The sequence below is a fragment of the Phodopus roborovskii genome, unplaced genomic scaffold (assembly GCF_943737965.1).
Source record: "Phodopus roborovskii unplaced genomic scaffold, PHOROB, whole genome shotgun sequence".
NCBI classification, from domain to species: Eukaryota; Metazoa; Chordata; class Mammalia; order Rodentia; family Cricetidae; genus Phodopus; species Phodopus roborovskii.
Window position 1 is genome coordinate 4,955 of NW_026125751.1, and position 21,522 is coordinate 26,476.

Here is a 21,522-nt window from a genome sequence, read left to right on the forward strand (position 1 = left end):
ACTAAGTGCCCATATGAAGAAAACAGAGGATAGTCACATAAGAGAATTAACAGCCCAACTGAAAACCTTAGAACAGAGAGAAGTGAATTCACCCCACAGGAGTAGATGCCAGGAAATAATCAACTTGAGGGCTGAAATCAACACATTAGAAACCAGGAAAACAATACTAAAAAATTAATGCAACAAAGAGTTGTTTTTTTGAGAAAATCAACAAGATAGACAAACCTTTATCAAAATAAACTAAAAAGCACAGAGAGAACATGCAAATTAACAAAATCAGAACCGAAAAGGGGAATATAACAACAGACACAGAGGAAAACCAGACAATTCTCAGGTCATACTTTGAAAATCTGTATTCCACAAAAATTGAAAATTCAAAGGAAGTGGGCAAATTTCTGGATAACTATCACTTACCAAAATTAAATCAAGAACAGACAAACAACTTAAATAGACCTATAACCCACAATGAAATAGAAGCAGTCATTGAAAGCCTTCCAACCAAAAAAAGTCCAGGGTCAGATGGTTCAGCACAGAATTCTACCAGACTTTCAAGGAAGAACTAATACCACTACTCCTCAAACTGTTCCACAAGATAGAAACAGAAGGTTCATTGCCAAACTCTTTTTATGAGGCCACAATAACCTTGGTACCTAAGCCTAGAAAGACACGACTAAGAAAGAAAACTACAGACCAATATCCCTGATGAACATCGATGCAAAAATACTCAATAAAATACTGGCAAACTGAATGGAAGAACACATCAGAGAAATCATCCACCATTACCAATTAGGCTTCATCCTTGTGTTGCATGGATCGTTTAACATATGAATATCTATCAACGTGGTCCACCATATAAACAAACAGAAAATGAAAAACAATATGATGTTTTCCATAGATGCTTAAAAATCCTTTGACAAAATTCAACACCCTTTCCTGATAAATGTCTTGGAGAGATCAGGGATAAGAGGAACATATCTAAACATAATAAAAGCAATATACAGCAAACCAACAGCCAACATCAAACTGAATGGAGAGAAACTTAAGCCAATTCCTCTACAATCAGGAAAACAATAAGGGTGGCCTCTCTCTCCATATCTCTTCAATATTGTATGTGAAGTTCTAGCTAAAGCAATAAGACAACAAAAAGATCAAGGGGATCGAAATTGGAAGAAGTCAAACTTTTGCTATATGGAGATGATATGATAGTTTACATAAGCAACCTAATAAACTCTACCAGGGAACTCCTACAGCTGATAAACACCTTCAGAAAACTAGCATGATACAAGATAAAAAAAAAAAAAAAAAAAAAAAAAAAAAAAAAAAACCAAACAAACAGTAGCCCTACTTTATTCAGACGACAAAGGGGCTGACAAAGAAATCAGAGAAACATCACCCTTTACAATAGCCACAAGCAACATAAAGTTTCTTGGGGTAATGCTTACCAAACAAGTGAAAGACCTCTATAATAAGAACTTTGTGGCTCTAAAGAAAGAAATTAAAGAAGATACCAGAAAATGGAAAGATCTCCCATGTTCTTGGATAGGTAGGATTAAACATAGTAAAAATGGCAATCTTGCCAAAAGCAATCTAGAGATTCAATGCAATCCCCATTAAAATCCCACCACAATTCTTCACTGATCTTGAGAGGATAATAATCAACTTTATATGGAAAAACAAAAGACCCAGGATAGTCAAAATAACCCTCTACAATAAAAGAACGTCAGGAGGCTTCATCATCCCTGACTTTAAGCTCTACTGCAGAGCTATAGTTCTGAAAACAGCCTGGTATAGGCTCAAAAATAGACAAGGAGACAAATGGAATCGAAACTCGAACCCTGATATTAAGCCACACAGCTACGAACACCTGATTTTTGACAAAACAGGTAAAAGTGTACAATTAGGGGAGGAAACCATCTTCAACTAATTGTGCTGGCACAATAGGGTGATGGTGTATACAAGAGTGCAGTTAGACCCATGTCTATTGCCATGCACAAAATTCAAGTCCAAATGGATCAAAGACCTCAACATTAATCCAGCCACACTGAACCTCTTAGAAGAGAAAGTGGGAGATACCCTGAAACAAATTGGTATAGGAGACTGCTTCCTGAACATATCACTGGAAACACAGACACTGAGATCGACAATTAATAAATGGGACCTCTTCAAACTTAGAAGCTTCTGTAAGGCAAAGGACACAGTCCACAAGATCAAATGGCAGTCCACAGACTGGGAAAAGATTTTCACCAATCCTACATCTGATAAATGGCTGAATTCTAAAATATACAAAGAGCTTAAGAAACTAGTCACAAAAACACCAAATAACCCTATTAAAAATGTTATACAGAAGTGAAGAGAGAATTCTCAATAGAGGAAATCAAAATGGCTGAAAGACTTAAGAAAGTGGTCAACTTTCTTAGCTATCAGTGAAATGCAAATCAAAACAACTTTGAGATTCCATCTTACTCTTTCTGGAATGGCTAAAAATAGAAACACCAATGACAACTTATGCTGGAGAGGATGTAGAGAAAGGGGAACACTCCTCCACTGCTGGTGGGAGTGAAAATTTGTACAGCATTTTGGAGGTCCGTTTGGCGGTTCCTCAGGAAAATGGGAGTCAGTTTATCCAGAAAGTGGAAATCCCTCTCTTAGGCACATACCCAAATTATCCACATCCATGCAACTAAGACATGTGCTCAACTATGTTCATAGCAGCATTATTTATAATAGCAAGATCCTGGAAGCAACCTAGAAGCTCTTCAATTTAAGAATGCATAAGGAAGATGTGGTACATCTACACAACTGAATACCACTCTGTGTGTGTGGGGGAACAAGGGAATCTTGAAATTTGCAGGCAAGTGTTTGGCACTTGAAGAAACCATCCTGAATGAGGTAACCCAGTCACAAAAAGAGGGACATAGTATGTACTCACTCATATATGGATTTTAGACCCAGAACAAAGGATCACTAACCTATACATTACACTGCCAGAGGAACTAGGATACATGGAGGATTCTAAGATTCTTATATGGTCACTCACAGAAGGGGGATGGCAAAGATTCTCCAGAACACATGGGGAGTAGGGGCCAGTAATTGGAGAGGGAACTAGGAGAAAGATAAGGGGAGGAGAGTAAAGCACATGGGACTAGGAAGATTAAGTCAGGGGAGGAATAGAGGACATAAAAGAGAGAGAGAGATGTAGGTAAGGAGGGAGAGAGAGAGAGACAGAGAGAGAGAGACAGAGAGAGAACAGGAATGGGGGAGCCATTATAGAATTGAAGAGAAAACTGAACCTAAAGAAATGTCCAGAGATCTACAAGACTGACTCCAACAAACAATTTGAGCAACAGTGGAAAGGCTACCATAAATGTTCTTTCACGATAATGAGTTATAGGATTAACTTATCCACCATCTTGGAGCCCTCATCTAGTACCTATTGGAAACAGAAGCAAACACCCTCAACTAAACACTTAGCAGAACTAGAATCTAGATTCAGTGAGGGAGGGCAAGACCAGGCTGCAGAAACCCAAAGAAACAGCTGACCTGAACAAGAAGGAGCTAACGGGCCCCAGACGATAGATGGGAATCCAGCATGGGACTGACTCAGATCTCCTGAACGTGGGTCTCAGCTAGAAGGCCTGGAGCACTCTAAGGGACCTCAGACAGTGGAAGCAGGATGTATTCCTGGTGCACAAAAGGACCTTGTGGGCCCATCAATCATGGAGGGATACTCCCTTAATCTAGAGACAGGAGAGAAGTCATAGTCCCTACTTCACATGACGTGACAGATTTAGATGACTTCTTCTGGATGGCATCACCCTACATGTGGAATGGGGGGGATGGGTGGGGAGGATGGTTGGTATGCATGTGAGGGTGTGAGAGAGGGATTGTGGGAGGGAGTGAGGGAGAAGGAAGTGGGATCAATTGTAAAATAATAATAATAAAAAAAACTTGGTGGAATAAAATGAAGTCATGAAGTGACAATCGAAATAGCACCAAAAAACGAAAACCTAAAATGAGGCGAGACTTGAAATGAAAAATTTAGGATCTAAAAAAAGAACTACAGGGACCAGCTTCACCAGGAGAATACAACAGAGAGAAGAGAAAATATCAGACAATAAGACAAGACAGGAAAAAAAGGGATTCCCCAGTCAAAGAAAATGCTAAATACAAATAAGCCAGAAACAAAACACACAGGAAGTCTGGGACACTGTCAAAGTACTTAATCTAGGAATAACACGAACAGAGGAAAAAGAAGAAACCGTGGTCAAGGGCACAGAAAATATGTTCAACAAAACCATAAGAGAAAATTTCCAAAATGTAAATAATGAGGTTCATGTCAAAGTACAAGTAGCATATCAGAACACCAAATAGACATAGCCGGAAATTAGGTTCACCGTAACACCTAATAATCAAAACATACAGAAAAAGAAGGAATATTAAAGCTTCAAGGAAAAGGCCAATAACATGAAAGTAGTACACCTAGAATTACACCTGGTTTCTCAGTGAAGACTCTGAGATGTGGAAGGGACTGGTAGAAAGCTCTACAAACTCTAAGAGATCACAGATGCCTCTCAGACTGCTACATCCACTAAAAATTTTAAATAAGAGATAGAGGAAGACATTCCATGATGAAACCAAATTTAAGAAATAGAAATGTCCCTCTCCTATTCCAGTCCCTGCAAGGCAGCTGGGCGGTGTCCTCAACTCTGGTGGAATCTAATTGTTCTAGTGCAGACCGCAGTAGCAGACCAGCAGCTGAGAGACCTGTGTGCAGGCTGCATGCACTACTCCCTATGCCACCCACTGGACTCTGTTCCCACAAGACCCACCCTGCCACCCACTCACACCTACCACACCATCCTTCCCATGGTCAACCAGGCCCAGCAACATCAGCAGCCCCTATAGGCACAAGCACCATTTACACCAGTTGTAAGAACAGGTGTAAGAACTCATATGAACAAAAGACAAAATAATTATTTCTATGAGATGTACAGCAATGGGGACCCTGACTCTCAGTGTAGACCAGGCTTAGCTTTCCTGCCAATTCTCTTTGCCTTAAATTTCAGTCTATCTTAATTCCTTAATGTCTGTTTTGATCCCTACAAATAATTTTTACCAGTGACCTCCAGTGATCACACAGGGATGGGACTCAGGTGGGCAATTTTCACTGTCCTTCCTGTCTGCCATTACCATTTTTCTAGTCTCACAGCCTGTTAGGAGTTGGTTTTTCTGCCCGCCGCTGGTCTTGTCCCGCCGCCGCGTTGGTGCCAAATAACACACAGAGACTCTGTATTAGATATAATTCTGTTGGCCAGTTGTTTCTTATCGGTTAGCTCTGTCTTAAGTATTATCCCATTTCTGTTAATCTATGTATTTCCACGTGGTCTCATCTTACTGGAGAGCCAGCTGGCGTCCTGCTCTCTCCAGACTTTCCATCTTGACTCCTCCTTACTACTTTCTCTTTCCTCCTTGTCTCCTAGTTCTGCCTATTCTGCTTTCCTATCGGCCAACAGTGCTTTATTCATTAACCAGTATGAGAAACATATTTACAGAATGACATCTCCCATCAACAGCCTGTTTGCAGGAGCCCCTCCTGTCACCCTACCTGCTGGGGACTCTGCTCCTTGGTTCACTATCAGCTGGGTCTTTCCTGCTGACCTTCCCTTCTACCCCATCTTCATTCCTTTTTTGTGAGCCATCAATTCCCACAAACCTATTCTACCATGGATCTCCAGTGGCTGCACTGGTCTGGGACTCAGGTAGGCAGTTCTCACTGTTCTTCCTGTCCATTTTGCTTTCTCCAGACTTTACTCCCAGCCTGTAGCAGCCTTTTTGCAGGAACCACATCTACCAATCAAACTCTATTAATAGTTACTCCACGTTTTGGTCCAGACCCAGGATTCCCTTTCCCATTTACTCTTGTCTCTCCCAGGATTCCCTTTCCCATTTACCCTTGTCTCTCCCAATTTATTATTTACCCTTCTGCAGCCTCTTTGCAAGAGCCCCTCTTTCTGCCACACCTACATTCCCTGGGTACTCGGCCTCTTGGTGTGGATACATCCCCTTAGCTCTTTCTCACAGTCTTTTTAGCCTTTCCTTCCTGCCCATCTCTATTCCTTTCTACCAATAACCTATCCATAGTAGTACTCTTTACCAGAGACTCCTGAGTCAGCACACTTTCCTAGGATCCAGAGAAGGTATCAACAAGCAAAGAATGGAGCATCCACTACCAAGGAAAAGACCAGATATCAACACCAACAAACATCTCACACATCATAGCTCCAGAAGCTTAGACCCCAGTGCAAAGACACAAACATGAACAGCCAAGACTGCAAACCTCCTCCAGAAGTCAGTAGCCATTTTTCTGGGGGCCTGGAGAAATACAATTCAAAAACAGTAATTATGAATATGTTCAAGGATCTTACAGAGGGTATGAATAAAGAAGATTTGAAAAATGAAGTCAGTGAAAATAAAATAGTAGAATGAAATGATGAAAATTCAAACTATGAAAGTAAAATTTATCCATTAATTTATTAATTTATTTTTGGTATCACTGAGGTTTTTTTTTTCATGTAGAATCACTGAGGTAGGGGTCTTGCCTGTAGCCACCCTAGAGATTACATTGGAGTTATGAGGGCCCCAGACACTAGCTATGAAGTGAAGTGACAGAAACTATGATTTGGACCAATCACATTATTACAAAGCTGGGTCCTAGGGGTCAGGTTTGGCTTTAAATATCTAAGGAAGTTGTGACATGGGAGAAGCTAGCACTGGTCCAGCTTTGGATTCATCCCCAAGACATCAGGGAGAGGGTTTAAGCAGATGGGATCTCCAGTCCCTGCTTTACTTGTTCAGGGGATTTCTGTCATTCTTGCTGGAAAACTTGGCATCCTTGTGCATTTATCTCTCCCTTGATTCTAAGGACCTGATTGTATTTTACAAAGTGTTCAGATAAGCAAGGGACACCAGTCTTGATATAACCTATGAAGAACCCCACCAAGAGGTCAGTTGTGAAAGTATCTTCAGTGTCACCAGACCCAAAGGACTCTGTGAAACTCCAACATTGGACTGGGCCAGCTTATACTCCTACAGAGACTTCGTCCCAGAGACCAATCTAGTTCACTTGGAGCAGGAGGCAGTTGCAGGGCTTCTCTGCCACAGCTTTGGCAATCCATGCAGGGATGGTTATCATGAGCTCATCCTCAATCACCTGGATGCCTGCACTAGCTATAAACTTCTGCCAAACCTCCCTGTTGTCCTGGTCAAAGGGATCTTTGATGGACACCACAGGATATTCTCAGATGAAAGACTTATACAGATCATCCATATCATTGGGCATGATGTACCTGTTGGAGTCATAGGGACTGGAAGTTCAGGTCATACTTGCCAGCCCTGAAGAAATCAGGGGCCGCCATGTCGATGTTCATGACACCCTGGTCAATGTACCTAGCCTTCTCAATCGTGACTTTTAGCAGCTCAAAAAGCTTGTTTGTTCTCCAGGATGTTAAGCACAAACCTGTTCTTATCACTCACATTGGTGGCTTTCTTCCCTTATTTCTTCTTTATGACATTCTTCAGGTTGTGATAACCCTTTGCTCCAGTGCACATAGCTCCACAGAAACTAGACATTGCCACAGGCAGGGTCATGAACACCTGCAGGGCCAGCTTGTTGCCTGCATGGAGACCACCCTTGATCACATTGGAAACTGGGATCGGCAGGGTCGCATAAGGAATGTGAGCCAAGTCACTGATGTGAGGGTACAGGGACATCTCGTTTTCCACAGCACCAGCTTTTGAGACAGTCAGGAAAATTTCCAGTATGGCATTTTCACCAAATTTAGATTTATTTTCTTTGCCATTCATCTTGATGATCAATTTGTCCATCCTCTCTTGTTCCACAACATTCAGTTTCTTTCTATCCAGAGCAGGTGCAATAGTCATACTGATGTGTACTCAAGAACGTAGGAGACCCCTTCCTTAGGAGCACATGTTGCCATTGTCACAGATTTCTGGCCCAAATAGATACCAGTGGAGGCACTGTTGGTCACAGCAGCTTAGAAGAGACTTTTTGAAGTGCAGATATCAATTCAACAACAGGATTTCCCAAGAGTCAAAGATCTCTCTGGCCCAAATCTTGAGAATAGACAAGGTAAATTTCTGGCTTTTGAATTGCCACACAGAAAAGAAATAGGTTTATGCAGACACAGGAAACTCCACCAGTAGAATTTATAATAGTAATAAAAAGAATTACTAAAGAGAGCCCAAACTGAAATAAAAGTGGAAATAAAAAAATTAGGACTTCAAAGAAACCTCATAGCTAACCTCATGAGAATATTCAACATCTCTTGTGCTTCTTCTATTAACAACAAGGATTCCTTAGAGATTGTAATACTGTGGACCAGTATGAGTAATCACCAGCTCTGTGCATTGAGTTTCTAAGGTTACTTACAAGTAATTAGTTAGCCTGTCCCTGTAGGTCACCAGCTTGTTCTCTGTAATCCAGGACTACATAACCCTGTTTCTCTTCCTACAGTGTTCTGTATTATATTCACTTCTGGATTCAAGAGTGAGCTTGAATTTTTTTTCCAGTCAAGGGAGATTTGTCATATCCACTGCCCTTCATCATGGCAACACAGTCCTACCATTTATTCATGTAAGTTCTGAGGGAATTGATGACGGAGTGACTACAAAAATTACTTCTTCCTAAGCATATAATCTATGATAATTTGGTCAGCACAATGGTATAACATGTACAATAATAATTTGAGCCTCTCTACTGGGGATTTATGTCTGTAATGGCAGTTGTGAAATTCTCACTGAAGTATCCCCAGTGTCTCTTCCCCACACTCCTATAACTATAGTGAGTAGAAAATACAGCCAACTCATTTGTTTCATACATAATCTAAAGTACTGTAGCTATAATGGTAAGGGAGATTCAGTAATTACTCTTTTGAAGAAAGCTACTATGTGTGTGTGTGACTATTAATATCTCCCATGGTTGAAAGATCTGAGCTCTATACTTTATGTATCTTACTTTATCTGAATAATTCTTCCAAATTCAAAAATTATAAGCTTCTTCCTATCTTACTGAAGGTGAAAGACAAAGACAGTATTCCTGTGTAACAAGTACAGAAGGTCAGGTAGAAATAAGTGCTGTATGAATTACTTTGCCTGATTGAAACACAAGATGTTATTTTCAGTAAACAGACATTGCATAAGTCTTTATTAAAAACAAAGAAAGAAACAACAAACAAAGTTCCATGTCTTCTTCCCTGGTGGTTTTCAGATCTTTATAACGGGAAGTTCACTTTTGTTGTGTGACCTAAGGTGGTATATTCAGGGTGTATTCAGAACAGTCTCAAAACATTGAAACAATAATTCAACTCAGGCTTTTCTAGTTCCTTGGCCCTTATTATCTCCTGTGTATTTTGAGATATGGTCTCATCTTGTTCCCTGCAGGGTTTCAGGAAACCTGCACTCATTTAACTTTATCTCCTGAAGTGCGGGGTTCACAGATTCTCTAAGACTGTGTTCTATTTTTCTGGGTATTTTTGATGCTGTCAGCATTCTTTATCATTCCCGAGGCTCAGCTACTAAGTTTCCAATGAGGAAATGAAGTCAGGTCCCTATATTGTCTATGGTTTAAAACATGAAAGCTTACAAAAATACATGCTGTTAAGATCTCTGGATATCTTCTTAAGACTGTATGATTTGTAATCCATGACAATATACATATATGAATGAAAAAAATGAATGGACACTGAAGCAATTAATGTGAAGTAGAGTGGGGGTGAGTTATATAGAGAGTTTGAAGAGGTTAAATGAAACTAAGAAATGTTACTATGTTATCATTTGAAATACACAAATAATCAAATAAAAAGGTGAAACCAAATCAAACCTTTCCAGGATCAAAGAATGACACTTTTGTTTTTAATTATTTTGTCTCTGCTATCTATTTATGTAAAGCAGGACAAGTTACTAGTAATTCAGAGATACCTATCATATAACCAACTTTCAGTATGTATATTTTTGTATGTATTTTCCTCATTATATAAGTATTTTTTTGCATATTGATATAACTTACAACCTTTAACTTTCATTTTTTGGTTTCATAGAGCCTAAAGAGTCATTGTCACAGATGTGAAATGGACAATTTATGTTTTAAATATCAAGTAGACCCTTTCTCATCTCAAAATACTGACTTCCATGTATTTGGTTGCCTTTACATTTTCATTCCATTCAGGAATGTGACCTAGAAATTGATACAAGATCAATTTTTTGTTGTTTGATTTTGTGTTATGTCTTTTGGGTTATCTCATTTTGTTAACTAGCTGCACTATTGTGTTACTAATAATTGTTTTACATATTCTCACCTGAAGATAAAAGAATGTACATGCATGAAAAGAAATGGAAAGTCAATTTTGTGTATTGTGTGAAGACACACTTTAGAGTTTCACAAAATTCTATGGTACAGTGCCCTTTGGAAATGCTCCCCAATAAACTGGTATTTTCTGTATTCATAGGCTTTTTAATTTGCATAATAAGTATTATGCAAACTTCATCATTTTGCAAAAGGCGATGGGTTGTTATACTATGGTTTGTATGAGCATGTGGCTATGGAAAGAGTCCTAAATGTTCTCTCAATTCATTGATTCCCAACCAAGGCCACTGTGTTCACCATTGGAGAAAAATAAAAATACTTTCAACATGTGAGTGCATACCATATTGCGTTATTGTGGAAGAATTATAACTAGATAGATTTCACCAGTTTTAATGGCACACATTAGGAGGATGTCTTTCATGGGTAAAGTGGAAAAATCACCATGCACAGTGGATGATATTTAGATGTGCTAATATAATAATTCCAATATTTTAAAATGTAAAACAGAAAAGGGGTATTCGGATCAATTAGAGTATTGCCCATGTTTTTGCATTGCTAATGTTTTCTGTACCTTAAACCTTTTACATTTTAGGCAATTCAGTATGCTGTAACCTGTAGGTAAACTTAAAATTTCCTCTGTACCTAAAGTAAGAACATGGTTATCTATACACTAGCCTGACTCACTGTCTGAGAAGGAGGGGTCTGAAACTGGGTTCTGGGTGACCTCAAACTGCACTTCAGAAAATGAGTTACATTGCATAAACATACAAAAACCATATTTTTATAGCAGATATTTTGCTGAGATTATGTGGAGATGATCTCCCCAAATTAGCTTTTCAGCATAAAATTTCAACTGTATTTGTTGGCATTTCATTATTTTTCACATCACTGGACATCTCAGAAGTTGTGAACAGAAATGTTCTGTGATAATTTGGATTTAACTAAGACATATTTATAAAAATTTGGAATAGACTAAGCAAAATAAGAATACATGTATTAATTGCTTTTAAAAATTAAAATAAGTTTTTAACTAAGGTTTATTTCAATCCCCATAAGACAAAAAATGGAGAACATTTTATTAAGTCAAAGAAAAAAAGAAACCTAAAGAAGACACTGGAACCTGAAAATATTTTTCTGGATACAAATCATAAACTTTTACTTAGAATCTTGGACTTCACACTTTCAGATATATTCTAAGAAAAATAAACTCATTCCATGTTACTGCAATAAAAGGAGGTGTGTTTAAGGATTCAAGTTTTTATTTTATTTGACTGACACTTTTCCTAAAGTAAGGATTCTAAAAAATATCAATTTTGTCTTAAAGGTGTTTGCTTTATTTTACTGTGACTACAGGTCAGCTGTTTAGAGTAACTCTGGCCTTACATAATTTAGATTAGTTTATTCAATATGGCTCTCACGAGAGGTAACACATGAGCTAAGAACAAAATACTATTTAGAGTATGGAATTTGTATAACTGAGCAATTATTAATGATGTCAAAATAGGCTTGAAAGAATAATGAATCTTTTGTACTTGACTCAGATTGTAAAGTAGGTCTACATGCATGCTGGTACTAATGTTAATAACATTTTTGGTTTCCTCCAAAAGATGTTCAAGAAATACAAACATGCAGAATGCAACATCGGTACCACAATTCCACTTCATTCAACTCTCAGAGGATCGAGACCTACAGACTGTTCTCTTTGGCCTATTCTTGTCCATGTACATTTTGGCCCTGTTTGGAAACCTGCTTATCATCCTGACAGTAAGCTCAGACTCCCATCTCCACACACCCATGTACTTCTTCCTCTCCAACCTGTCCATGATTGATATTAGTTTCATCTCCACCACTGTTCCAAGGCTGATTGTGGACATACAAACTCACTGTCCAGTCATCTCTTATGTGAGCTGCTTGACACAAATGTCACTGTTTGTTATACTTGGAGGTATGGATAGCATGCTTCTGGCTGTGATGGCATATGACAGGTTTGTGGCCATCTACCACCCTCCGTATTATCAGGTCATTATGGATCCCAGCCGCTGTGGTGTCTTAATTCTAGGGTCTTTTCTCCTTAGCCTTGTGGATTTACTGATGCACTATGTGGCAGTATTAAATTTTTCCAACTGTGAAGATTTTATTGAAATTTCCAACTTCTTCTGTGACCCTTCTGAACTACTCAAACTTGCCTGTTTTGATACTCTCACCAATAACATAATCAGATACTGTATAGGTGCTCTCTTTGGGTTATGTCCTATTTCAGGAATCATTTTCTCTTACTTTAAAATAGTTTCCTCCATCATGGGGTCATCATCATCAAGTGGGAAGCACAAAACCTTCTCTACCTGTGGGTCTCACTTGTCCATTGTTTGCCTGTTTTATGGAACAGGATTGGGAGTGTACTTCAGTTCCTCCCTGTCTCTTTCCCCAAGAAGTAAAGCAATGGCCTCAGTGATGTACACTGTGGTCACACCTATGTTAAATCCCTTCATCTACAGCCTGAGGAACAAGGACATTAAAATTGCCTTAAAGAAGGTTCTTAGCAGAGTGTTCTAATCATTGACATTCTTTATACATTTACATTTATGTACCTATATATTAGCTATGCATGTAAATCCCAGTTAATGCCTCACATTATCACTAACTGATACTTCATAATATTGCATGGTATAGTGGTGGTCACTGGGGTTGCACATATGGTGGATGGGTGCTTCAAAACTGTACACAAAATTTAAAATCGGAGAGATGATAATTTTCTAGGGATGAATGGTGCACATTGTTGAACAACCTTTTACAATATGAGTCTAATCAATACCTAAATGCTTTGTAATGGAGTCAATTTAAGGGGCCATTCTGCTGAAGCTGTGTTTTAGAAATGACAGTAAACCAGGATTGACAACCAGGTTGCCTGAACAGGAAATGAACAAGGAATTCAAACAGACATGATAATGTGGAAGGGGAAAAGTCTCATCCTTAGACAAAGAAGAAATTTTGAGAGGAGGAGAAATATCAGCAGTCAGAGAAAGAGACAATGAATCTGAAAGAGAATAAAGGTGGGTATATGTCAAGTAGGGAGGGAGGGAGTGGGAACTCGTGGATTTACATTATAATATCATTTTAAAAATATTAAACAAACAATTAAATTTATAACAATATCCACAGAAGAATGGCACTTATCACCCCCCACACAATATGTGGAGTACCTGCTACTGGGTTTACTTATGTATACACTATGTATCTTACTTGATGATTTATTCAAATTAAGTCCCAATGTGAGCTGTCAGTATAGTGAGCCTGTTATTTGAAGTGAGAGAATTAAAGTTCATGGATAAGAATTGACATGAATTTAAATCCACTAATGTAGCATGAGATGTCTGGAGTTCAAAATGGTCTTGTCCTTGTCAGTTTCTGAAGTCCTTCCCAATATTAAATGTTGTGGTATTTACAGATTCACAGATTTAACATCAAGTCAGTCTAGAATGTAAAACAATGGCAGAAGAATATAAGAGTGATTCCATGAAGCTTATTTGAGGGGGGATTGATAGAGTTGTACATATAAGCATAAACTTTTCAAATTCATAATTAATTCTTTTGATTTTTTTTAATTTAAATTTGAAACAAGCTTGTTTCACGTGTCAATCCCAGTGCCTGCACCCTCCTGTCCTCCCCTGTCCTTCCACCAACCCCCATCCCATCCCCTTTCTGCTCCCCAGGGAGGATGATGCTTCCCATGGGAGATCTTCAAAGTCTTTCATACCATTTGGAGCAGGGCCTAGGCTCTCCCTCATGTGTCTAGGCTAAGGGAGTATCCCTCTGTGTGGAATTGGCCCCCAAAGGGATGTTAGATAGGAGGACTAGGCAGTCCTCCTATCTAACATCCACATTCAGGGAGCTATCAAACTAGAGTCCATGAGCTTCCTCTTGTTCAGACCAGCAGTTTCTTTAGGTTTCTCCAGCCTGGTCTTGACCCTGTTGCTCATCACTCCTCCCTTTCTGCAACTGGATTCCAGGAGTTCAGCTCAGTGTTTAGCTGTGGGTGTCTGCTTCTGCTTCCATCAGCTACTGGATGAAGGCTCTAGGACACCATATATGGTAGACATCAATCTTATTATCTGGGAAAATCATTAAAGGTAGCCTCTCAACTGTTGCTCAGATTGTTAGTTGGGGGTCATCCTTGTAGGTCTCTGGGCATTTCTCTAGTGTCAGTTTTCTCTTCAAACTTACAATGGATCCCTCTATTATGGTATCTCTTACACGCACACCAGTTGGAAGAACAGGTGAGTGACTGGTTTCCTAGTCACTCATATGAAGAAAAAACCAAAATAATTATTTCTATGAGATGTACAGCTCAGTGGACCCTGACTCTTGGTGTAGACCAGGCTTAGCTTTCCTGATAACTCAGTCTTCTCTTTGATTCTATCTTTATTCCTTTGTGTCAGCTTTGATCCCAACAAACATTTTCTACCAGTGATCATACAGAGCTGGGGCTCAGGTAGGCAATTTTCACTATCTTTCCTGTCTACCATTACCATTTTTCCAGTCTCACTGTCCCGTAGCAGTCTGCTTGCAGGAGTCTCTCCTCTCACCCTACCTCCTGGGGTTTCAGCTGCTTGCTGCAGACCCAGCTTGGTTTCTTCCATCAACCCTCTTAAGCCTCCGCTTGTGTAGCCTTGTTGTAGAAGTGGACTTATTAGAAAAGGCCTGTCGGTAGGAATAGAAGACAGGAGAGAGAAAGACAGACAGACAGACAGAGAGAGAGAACATAAAAGAGGGAGAATTATTGGTTTGAAGAGAAACTGAACCTAAAGAAAGGTCTAGAGACCTACAAGACTGTGCCAACTAACAATTTGAATAACTGTGGAAAGGCTACCATAAATGCCCTTCCTGGATAGTGAGATCAACAACTAACTTATCCATGGAGCCCTCATCTAATACCTAAACACTGAGTAGAACTAGAATCCAGATGCAGAGAGAGAGGACAAGACCAGGTTGCAGAAACACACAGAGGCAGCTGACCTGAACAAGGAAGAGCTAACGGGCCTCCAGACTGATAGCTGGGAATCCAGCATGGGACTGACTCAGGCCCCCCTGAATATGGGTCTCAGCCAGAAGGACTGAGCAGTCTAAGGGACTTCAGACAGTGGAACCAGGATGTATTCCTGGTGCACAAAAGGACCTTGGGAGCACATCCCCCATGGAGGGATAACTGCCTTAACCTAGAGACAGGAGAGAAGCCCTAGTCCCTACTTCAAATGACCTGACAGATCTACATGACCCCACCTGGATGGCATTGCCCTACATGTGGAATGTTGGTGGGGGGATGGGAGGGTGGTCAGTGTGCATCTGAGGGGGCAGAGAGGGTAAAAGGGAGGGAGGGAGAGGGAACTGGGATCGACATGTAAAATAATAAAATAAAAAAAAAAAAAAAAAAAAAAAAAAAAAGAAAAGCCCTGTCACTGGGGGTAGGATTGGAGGTTTCTAATGGCCAAGTCTCTCTCTGTCTCTCTATCTCTGTCTCTGTTTCTCTCTCTCTGCTTGCTGCCTATGGATCAGGATGTAAAACTCTGTTACCTCTTCAGTGCTGTGATGTCTGTTTCCTTCCATGAAGATCATAGACTAATCCTGTAAAACTGTAAGTAAGTTTCATGAGCTGTCTTGGTCATGGACTCTTCACAGCAATGGAATAGTGACTAAGATGGAACTTGGTACCAGGGACTGGGGTAATGACATGATTGGTCTGACCATGCTATTTGCTGGATCAATATGGAAGACTTTGGCACTGTGGACTAGAAAAGCAGGTGAACATTTTAGATGGGGATGAATGGGTCATCCTAGCATGGAAGACAGTAGTGCTAGGGTGATTTGGACTATGGTGGCCTAATTCTAGAGGCTCTAGGAGAGAATTATATTGAAGACCATTCTTAAGATGTTTTGGAAAAAAATATGTCTGCTTTTTGTCCTTGTCCCAAGAATTTGCCTGAGGCTAAATTGAAGAGTTTTGAATGAATGTTGTTGACAGAGGAGATTTGAAGAGAGTCTAGTATTGTTCCCATTATGTGGTTATTAGTGGTCACTCTTATGCACTATAATAAAAAGAGCTAGCTGGGCAAAAAGAAATATTGTACAGTTTGAGAAGAAAAGGAGCACTAGGATCTGTAATACTGGATCCAACTCTTGTGCTAAGGGAGTTAAAAATTTAAAGGAAAGCTGATTTAAAATGGAATAAAGGGAGTGTAGTGAGATAGTCCTTCTGTGGCACTGACCACGCCCATTGGGGGGTGGAGCCATGGGCGGAGTGACCTGTGGAAGGAGGTCGGAGGGAGAGCCAGGAAAAGCTCTCTTGCTGGCATGACTCAGACAGGAGAGGATCCGGTTGAATTTCCTGGTGTTCATCTGTCTAGGTTGTAAGTTATTTCTCCCTGAATAAACATCTATTCGGCCTATTTGTTTATCCTGATCCTTATTTAACCGCCATAAGGGAGTAGTGTCCTTAGGGCAAGACCCCATCCAACTAAGCTTCCCACTGTGAAAAGGAATTAAGAGAAAGCTTAAGTATCAAAAGAAACAGTCATCAACAGAAATATTATGCAAATGTAATTCAAAATGAGGGGTCTCAGATTTGGGGAGCAAGGGTTGTCGAGGAGGGCTGGAGGTTCCATCCCCCAGCAAGCAAAACAACAAAAGCAACAATAACAACAATAACCAGCAACAAGAGCAACAGAAAATAATTAAGTGTGGACACCTGCAAGGTCTTAAACATCCTATAAGAAAGTATCACTAAAGATTAACATACCTGGAATTTTTTTTTAACATTCCAAGAAATATCACTCCACAGACTTTAGGTTTAAATCTCTACAAGATGTTATTTAGACAATCATTTTTCATTAATGATTTTCCTCTTGATAAGGAAAAAGCTACCCAGATATAAGATAACACATCCTTGTATCAATTCAGCACTGAAGTGCATAACAGGAGCCCTGAGAGACAGGGCCCCTATTATTTTATAATAAATAATTGTTTTAAAATAAAATACTGGTTATATTTCTTCACTCCTTTTCTTTGTAGAAGTAATCCTGGAGGAATCTCACACTTGGATTTCCCCAACTATCAAAGAGCCTGAAAGTGTCCTTGAAGGAGAAAAAGAAAAAAGTGTGGATGAATGTAATAGATGCATACTCTTTTGAGCCCATCAGAGAATTCCAATCTACGCTTTTCTGGACATTAAAAAAAAATCATCTGTTCTGAAATTTCCTGATTCCCTACCTAGGACTTATAATACTTCTCTCTTCCTGGCTTTCTGTCTCTGTCTCTCTCTTTCTGTTTCTTGCTGGAGCTTCATTAGTTACAGCTTTTTCAACAGAAGTTCAGAGCAGTAGCTCTCAGACTTCAGAATGTGTTGGAGTCACTTGGAAGACTTAATGATACACAAATATCTATCAAGTTCTTTGTTGAGACCTCACCTATGGCAGGGGCCTCTTGAGATTAAGGCTGGATTGGGAAATAGAGTGAGACATCTTACTTCTTAAAAAGTAAGAAGACAGAGATGTGGTTTTGTTCTTCATTGTGATAAACCTCTGCTCTAATGCACATTTCTTCCCAGAACCTGGATGCCCTGCAGGCACTCTTGCATGAGCAGCTCATTGCCAGCCTGAGAACCACTGTTGATCACATTGAAATGTGGGACCCAAAAAATTGTATATAAAAACAGTTGGACCCACAGGATGACTTTAGGGTTGCCAGCCAATTCAGTGATGTGAGGGACACTAACTTTTCTTCAGCACCAGCTTTTGAGATAGCCAGGGAAACTTCCAGTATGGCATTTGCACAAATTTAGATTTATTTTCAGTGCCATCCATCTTGATGTTTAGTTTGTCCATTTTCTCTGGTTCCACAACATTCAGTTTCTTTCTACCCAGAGCAAGGTGCAATAGTTTTATTGATGTGCTCAGCTGCCTTTTAACCCCTTCCCCAGCAGGAGGTCTTATTGTCATGGAGTTCTATAGCATTATGTGTCTCAGTGTAGGCACTGTTGGTCACAGCAGCATGGGAGAGACCTTTTGTGGTTCAGAGATCAACCTCAACAGTGGGATTCCACGTGAGTCAAAGGTCTCTCTGGCATGAATCTTGAGAACAGACATGGTGAATTTCTGGCCTTTGGATTGCCACACAGAAGGATGAGGGAGGGCCTAGGCCCTGTTCCAAATGATATGACACACTTGGAAGATCCCTCATGGAAGGCCTCACTCTCCCTGGGGAGCAGAAATGGGATGGAGTGGGGGTTGGAGAGCAGGGGGAGAGGGGAGGGAGAGGGAACTGTGATTGACATGTAAAACAAGCTTGTTTCAAATTTAAATAAAAATTATCATAAAAGAACTTAATAATAAAAAATTACCAAAGAAAGCCCAAACTGAAATAAATCAGGAAATATAAAATTAGGTGTGTCAACAAAAAGGCCATAACTAACCTCTTGAGAACATTTAACATCTTTTCTGTATCCTCCATTTACCTCAGTAATTCCTTAGAGATTGCATTATTTTGGACCAGTATGAGTAATCACCAGCTCTGTGCATTGAGTTTCTGAGGTTACTCATGAGTAATTAGTTAGCCTGTCCCTGTAGGTCACTAGCTTGTTCTCTGTAATCCAGGACTATTTAACCCTGTTTGATCCTTATACAGTGTTCTGCATTAGTAAGCTCTTCCTATTTGTTCACTTCAGTATTCAAGTGTGAGCTTGAGCCTTCACCAGTCAACAAGCAGGTTTTTTTTTTTTTTTTTTTTTTTTTTTTTTTTTTGTGTGTGTGTGTGTGTGTGTGTGTGTGTTGTTCATCATATCCTCAGCCCTTCTTCATGGCCACACAGCCCCACAGTTTATTCATGTAAGTTCTGAGGAAATTGAGGATGAAGAGAGTACAAGGTTTATTACTTCTTTCTAATCATATGAACTATGATAATTTGGGAAGTATGATGGTGTAATAATTGTAATAAAAATTTGAGCCTCTTTATTATGCTTTTATAACTGTAATGGAAGTCCTCAAATTCTCATTTAATTATCGTTAGTGTCTCTTTTTCACACTTCTATGACCAATGAGAGCAGAAAATGTGTTCAAAATGTTTCACAAACAATCTAAGGTCCTATGTGTATTCTGGTCAGGGTGGTCCAGTAACCATACTTTTGAAGAAAACCACCATGTGTGACTATTTATGTCTTCCCTGGGTGGAAGATCTGAGCTTTAGATGTGATGTATCTTACTTCATCTGAATAGTTCTTCTAAATTCCAAAATTATAAGCATTTGCATAATTTTTATTTATAGAATGTTAAAGACAAAGACAGTGGTCAGGTAGAGAGGAATGAAGTCTTGTATTAATTACTTTGCATGTCCAAAACACATAATGATCTGTTTAGTAAACAGATATTTCATAATGCTTTATTCAAAAAAAAAAAAAAAAAAAAAAAAAAAGGCCCCTGTCTTTTTTCCTTCCTGGTTTCCAGATCCTTTATAATGGAATGCTCTCTGCTGCTATGTGAACTGTGAATTGTATATTTCAGGTGCATTTGGAACAGTGTCAAAACATTGAAGCAACAATTCAACTCAAGCTTTTCTAGTTTCCTTGATCTATATTTGGCCTCATCCTCTGAAGTGTCTGACTTACAGATCTACAAAGACTGTATTCTATTTTTTTTGGATATTTTTGCTGTTGTCAGCATCCTCCATCATTCTGAGGCTCAGTACTAAGTTTTTAATGAGGAAATGAGGTCAGGTCCCTATATAATTTGTAGTTTGAAATCATGGGAGCTTAAAAGATATGTGCTGTTAAGATCTCTGTATGTCATCTTAAAACTATGTTATCAGTAATCCATGAAAATATACATACATATGTGAATGAAATCACAATGAATGGACATAGAAGCTATGAATGTAAAGTAGCATTTTGTGAGTTATATGAGGGCTAGAAGAGATGAAATGGACAAAAGAAATGTTATTATATTATAATTAGAAATACAAAAATAATAAAACATAAAGTAAAACCAACCCAAACCAAACTTCTCAAGAATCTAAGAATGACATATTTGTTTTGAATTATTTTGTTTTTCCTATTTGTTAATGTGAATTAAGACATGTAAGAGTAATTTTGAGACACCTTGACAGTCATATGACCAAGTTTTAGTAAATAAATTTTCTATGAATGTCCCTTCTTCTATCAGAATTTTTTGTATATTGATATAATTTACTACCTCTAACTCTCATATTTTGGTTTCACTGGGCCTAAAGAGTCTTTGCCACAGATGTAAAATAAGCAATACATGTTTTAAACATTAAGTAGACCCTTTCTCTTCTGAAATCACATATTTGCTTTCCTTTACATTTTTATTTCATTCAGGAGTGTGACCTTGAAATTGATCCAAGATAATTTTTTTTTTTTTTTGGTTTTTGTTCCATGTTTTTCATTGGTAAAGTGGGAAGATCTTCATGTAAAATGGAGATTATTCATATATGATTATATCATAATTCCACTAGTTTATAGTGTAAAACAGAAAAGGGGTTAAAGTACCCAGGTGACTGTTTATTTTTTAATCAGATAATTAACTGATGAATATTAAAAGACACATATATCTATTGCTGCAAGTCTGGCTGTTACCATATTTTTATAGGGTAACTAAATAGCTACTGGTATGAATACAGGTAGAAGAAAACAGATGAGATTTTGGATGACATAAGTAATTTTGTGATAGAATTAATAATCTGCTCAGGTGAAATCACTCTACCGCTTAAAGATTAACAAGGGGAAATTATTTTGGTAATATTGCCTGCCTGGTTCTTACTCATGGACAAAAGAGAGCCATTCAGAATCAGAAATCTCTGTTTGCTTTTATACTTTCATAGTCCCAACTTGCATTTTGAGTAATAACCATGTTTTACAGAGATAGAAATTCCAAATTTGGTTGTTTGAACAAAAGAGGAGATTTTCAATGTTATACGATTGTCATAGTTCTCTGGAAACAGACCAGGATGGCTTTGCACAGGCAGCTGTCAATCAAAATTATCCTGTCTTCCAGAATTATGCTATTCCTGTGCTCAACTGAAGGCATGCCTTCAGCTAATTTTACTTTATGTGGTTTAATATTTCCCAAGCAATTTATAGG

General features: G+C 38.9%; 1 protein-coding gene and 1 pseudogene across 1 annotated transcript; one reads left to right on the plus strand and one right to left on the minus strand.

Moving 5' to 3' along the window:
• Positions 1 to 6,843: 6,843 nt before the first annotated feature.
• LOC127217581 (alpha-enolase-like) lies at positions 6,844 to 18,454 on the minus strand (annotated as a pseudogene).
• Positions 12,008 to 12,934, plus strand: LOC127217580 (olfactory receptor 18-like). Its single transcript, XM_051178570.1, has one exon. The coding sequence runs from the start codon at positions 12,008 to 12,010 to the stop codon at positions 12,932 to 12,934; it is 927 nt and encodes a 308-aa protein (XP_051034527.1).
• Positions 18,455 to 21,522: the final 3,068 nt, after the last annotated feature.

Excerpts from the sequence above, each read along its gene's own strand:
- LOC127217580 (XM_051178570.1), top strand. The coding sequence starts at position 12,008 with ATGCAGAATGCAACATCGGTACCACAATTCCACTTCATTCAACTCTCA.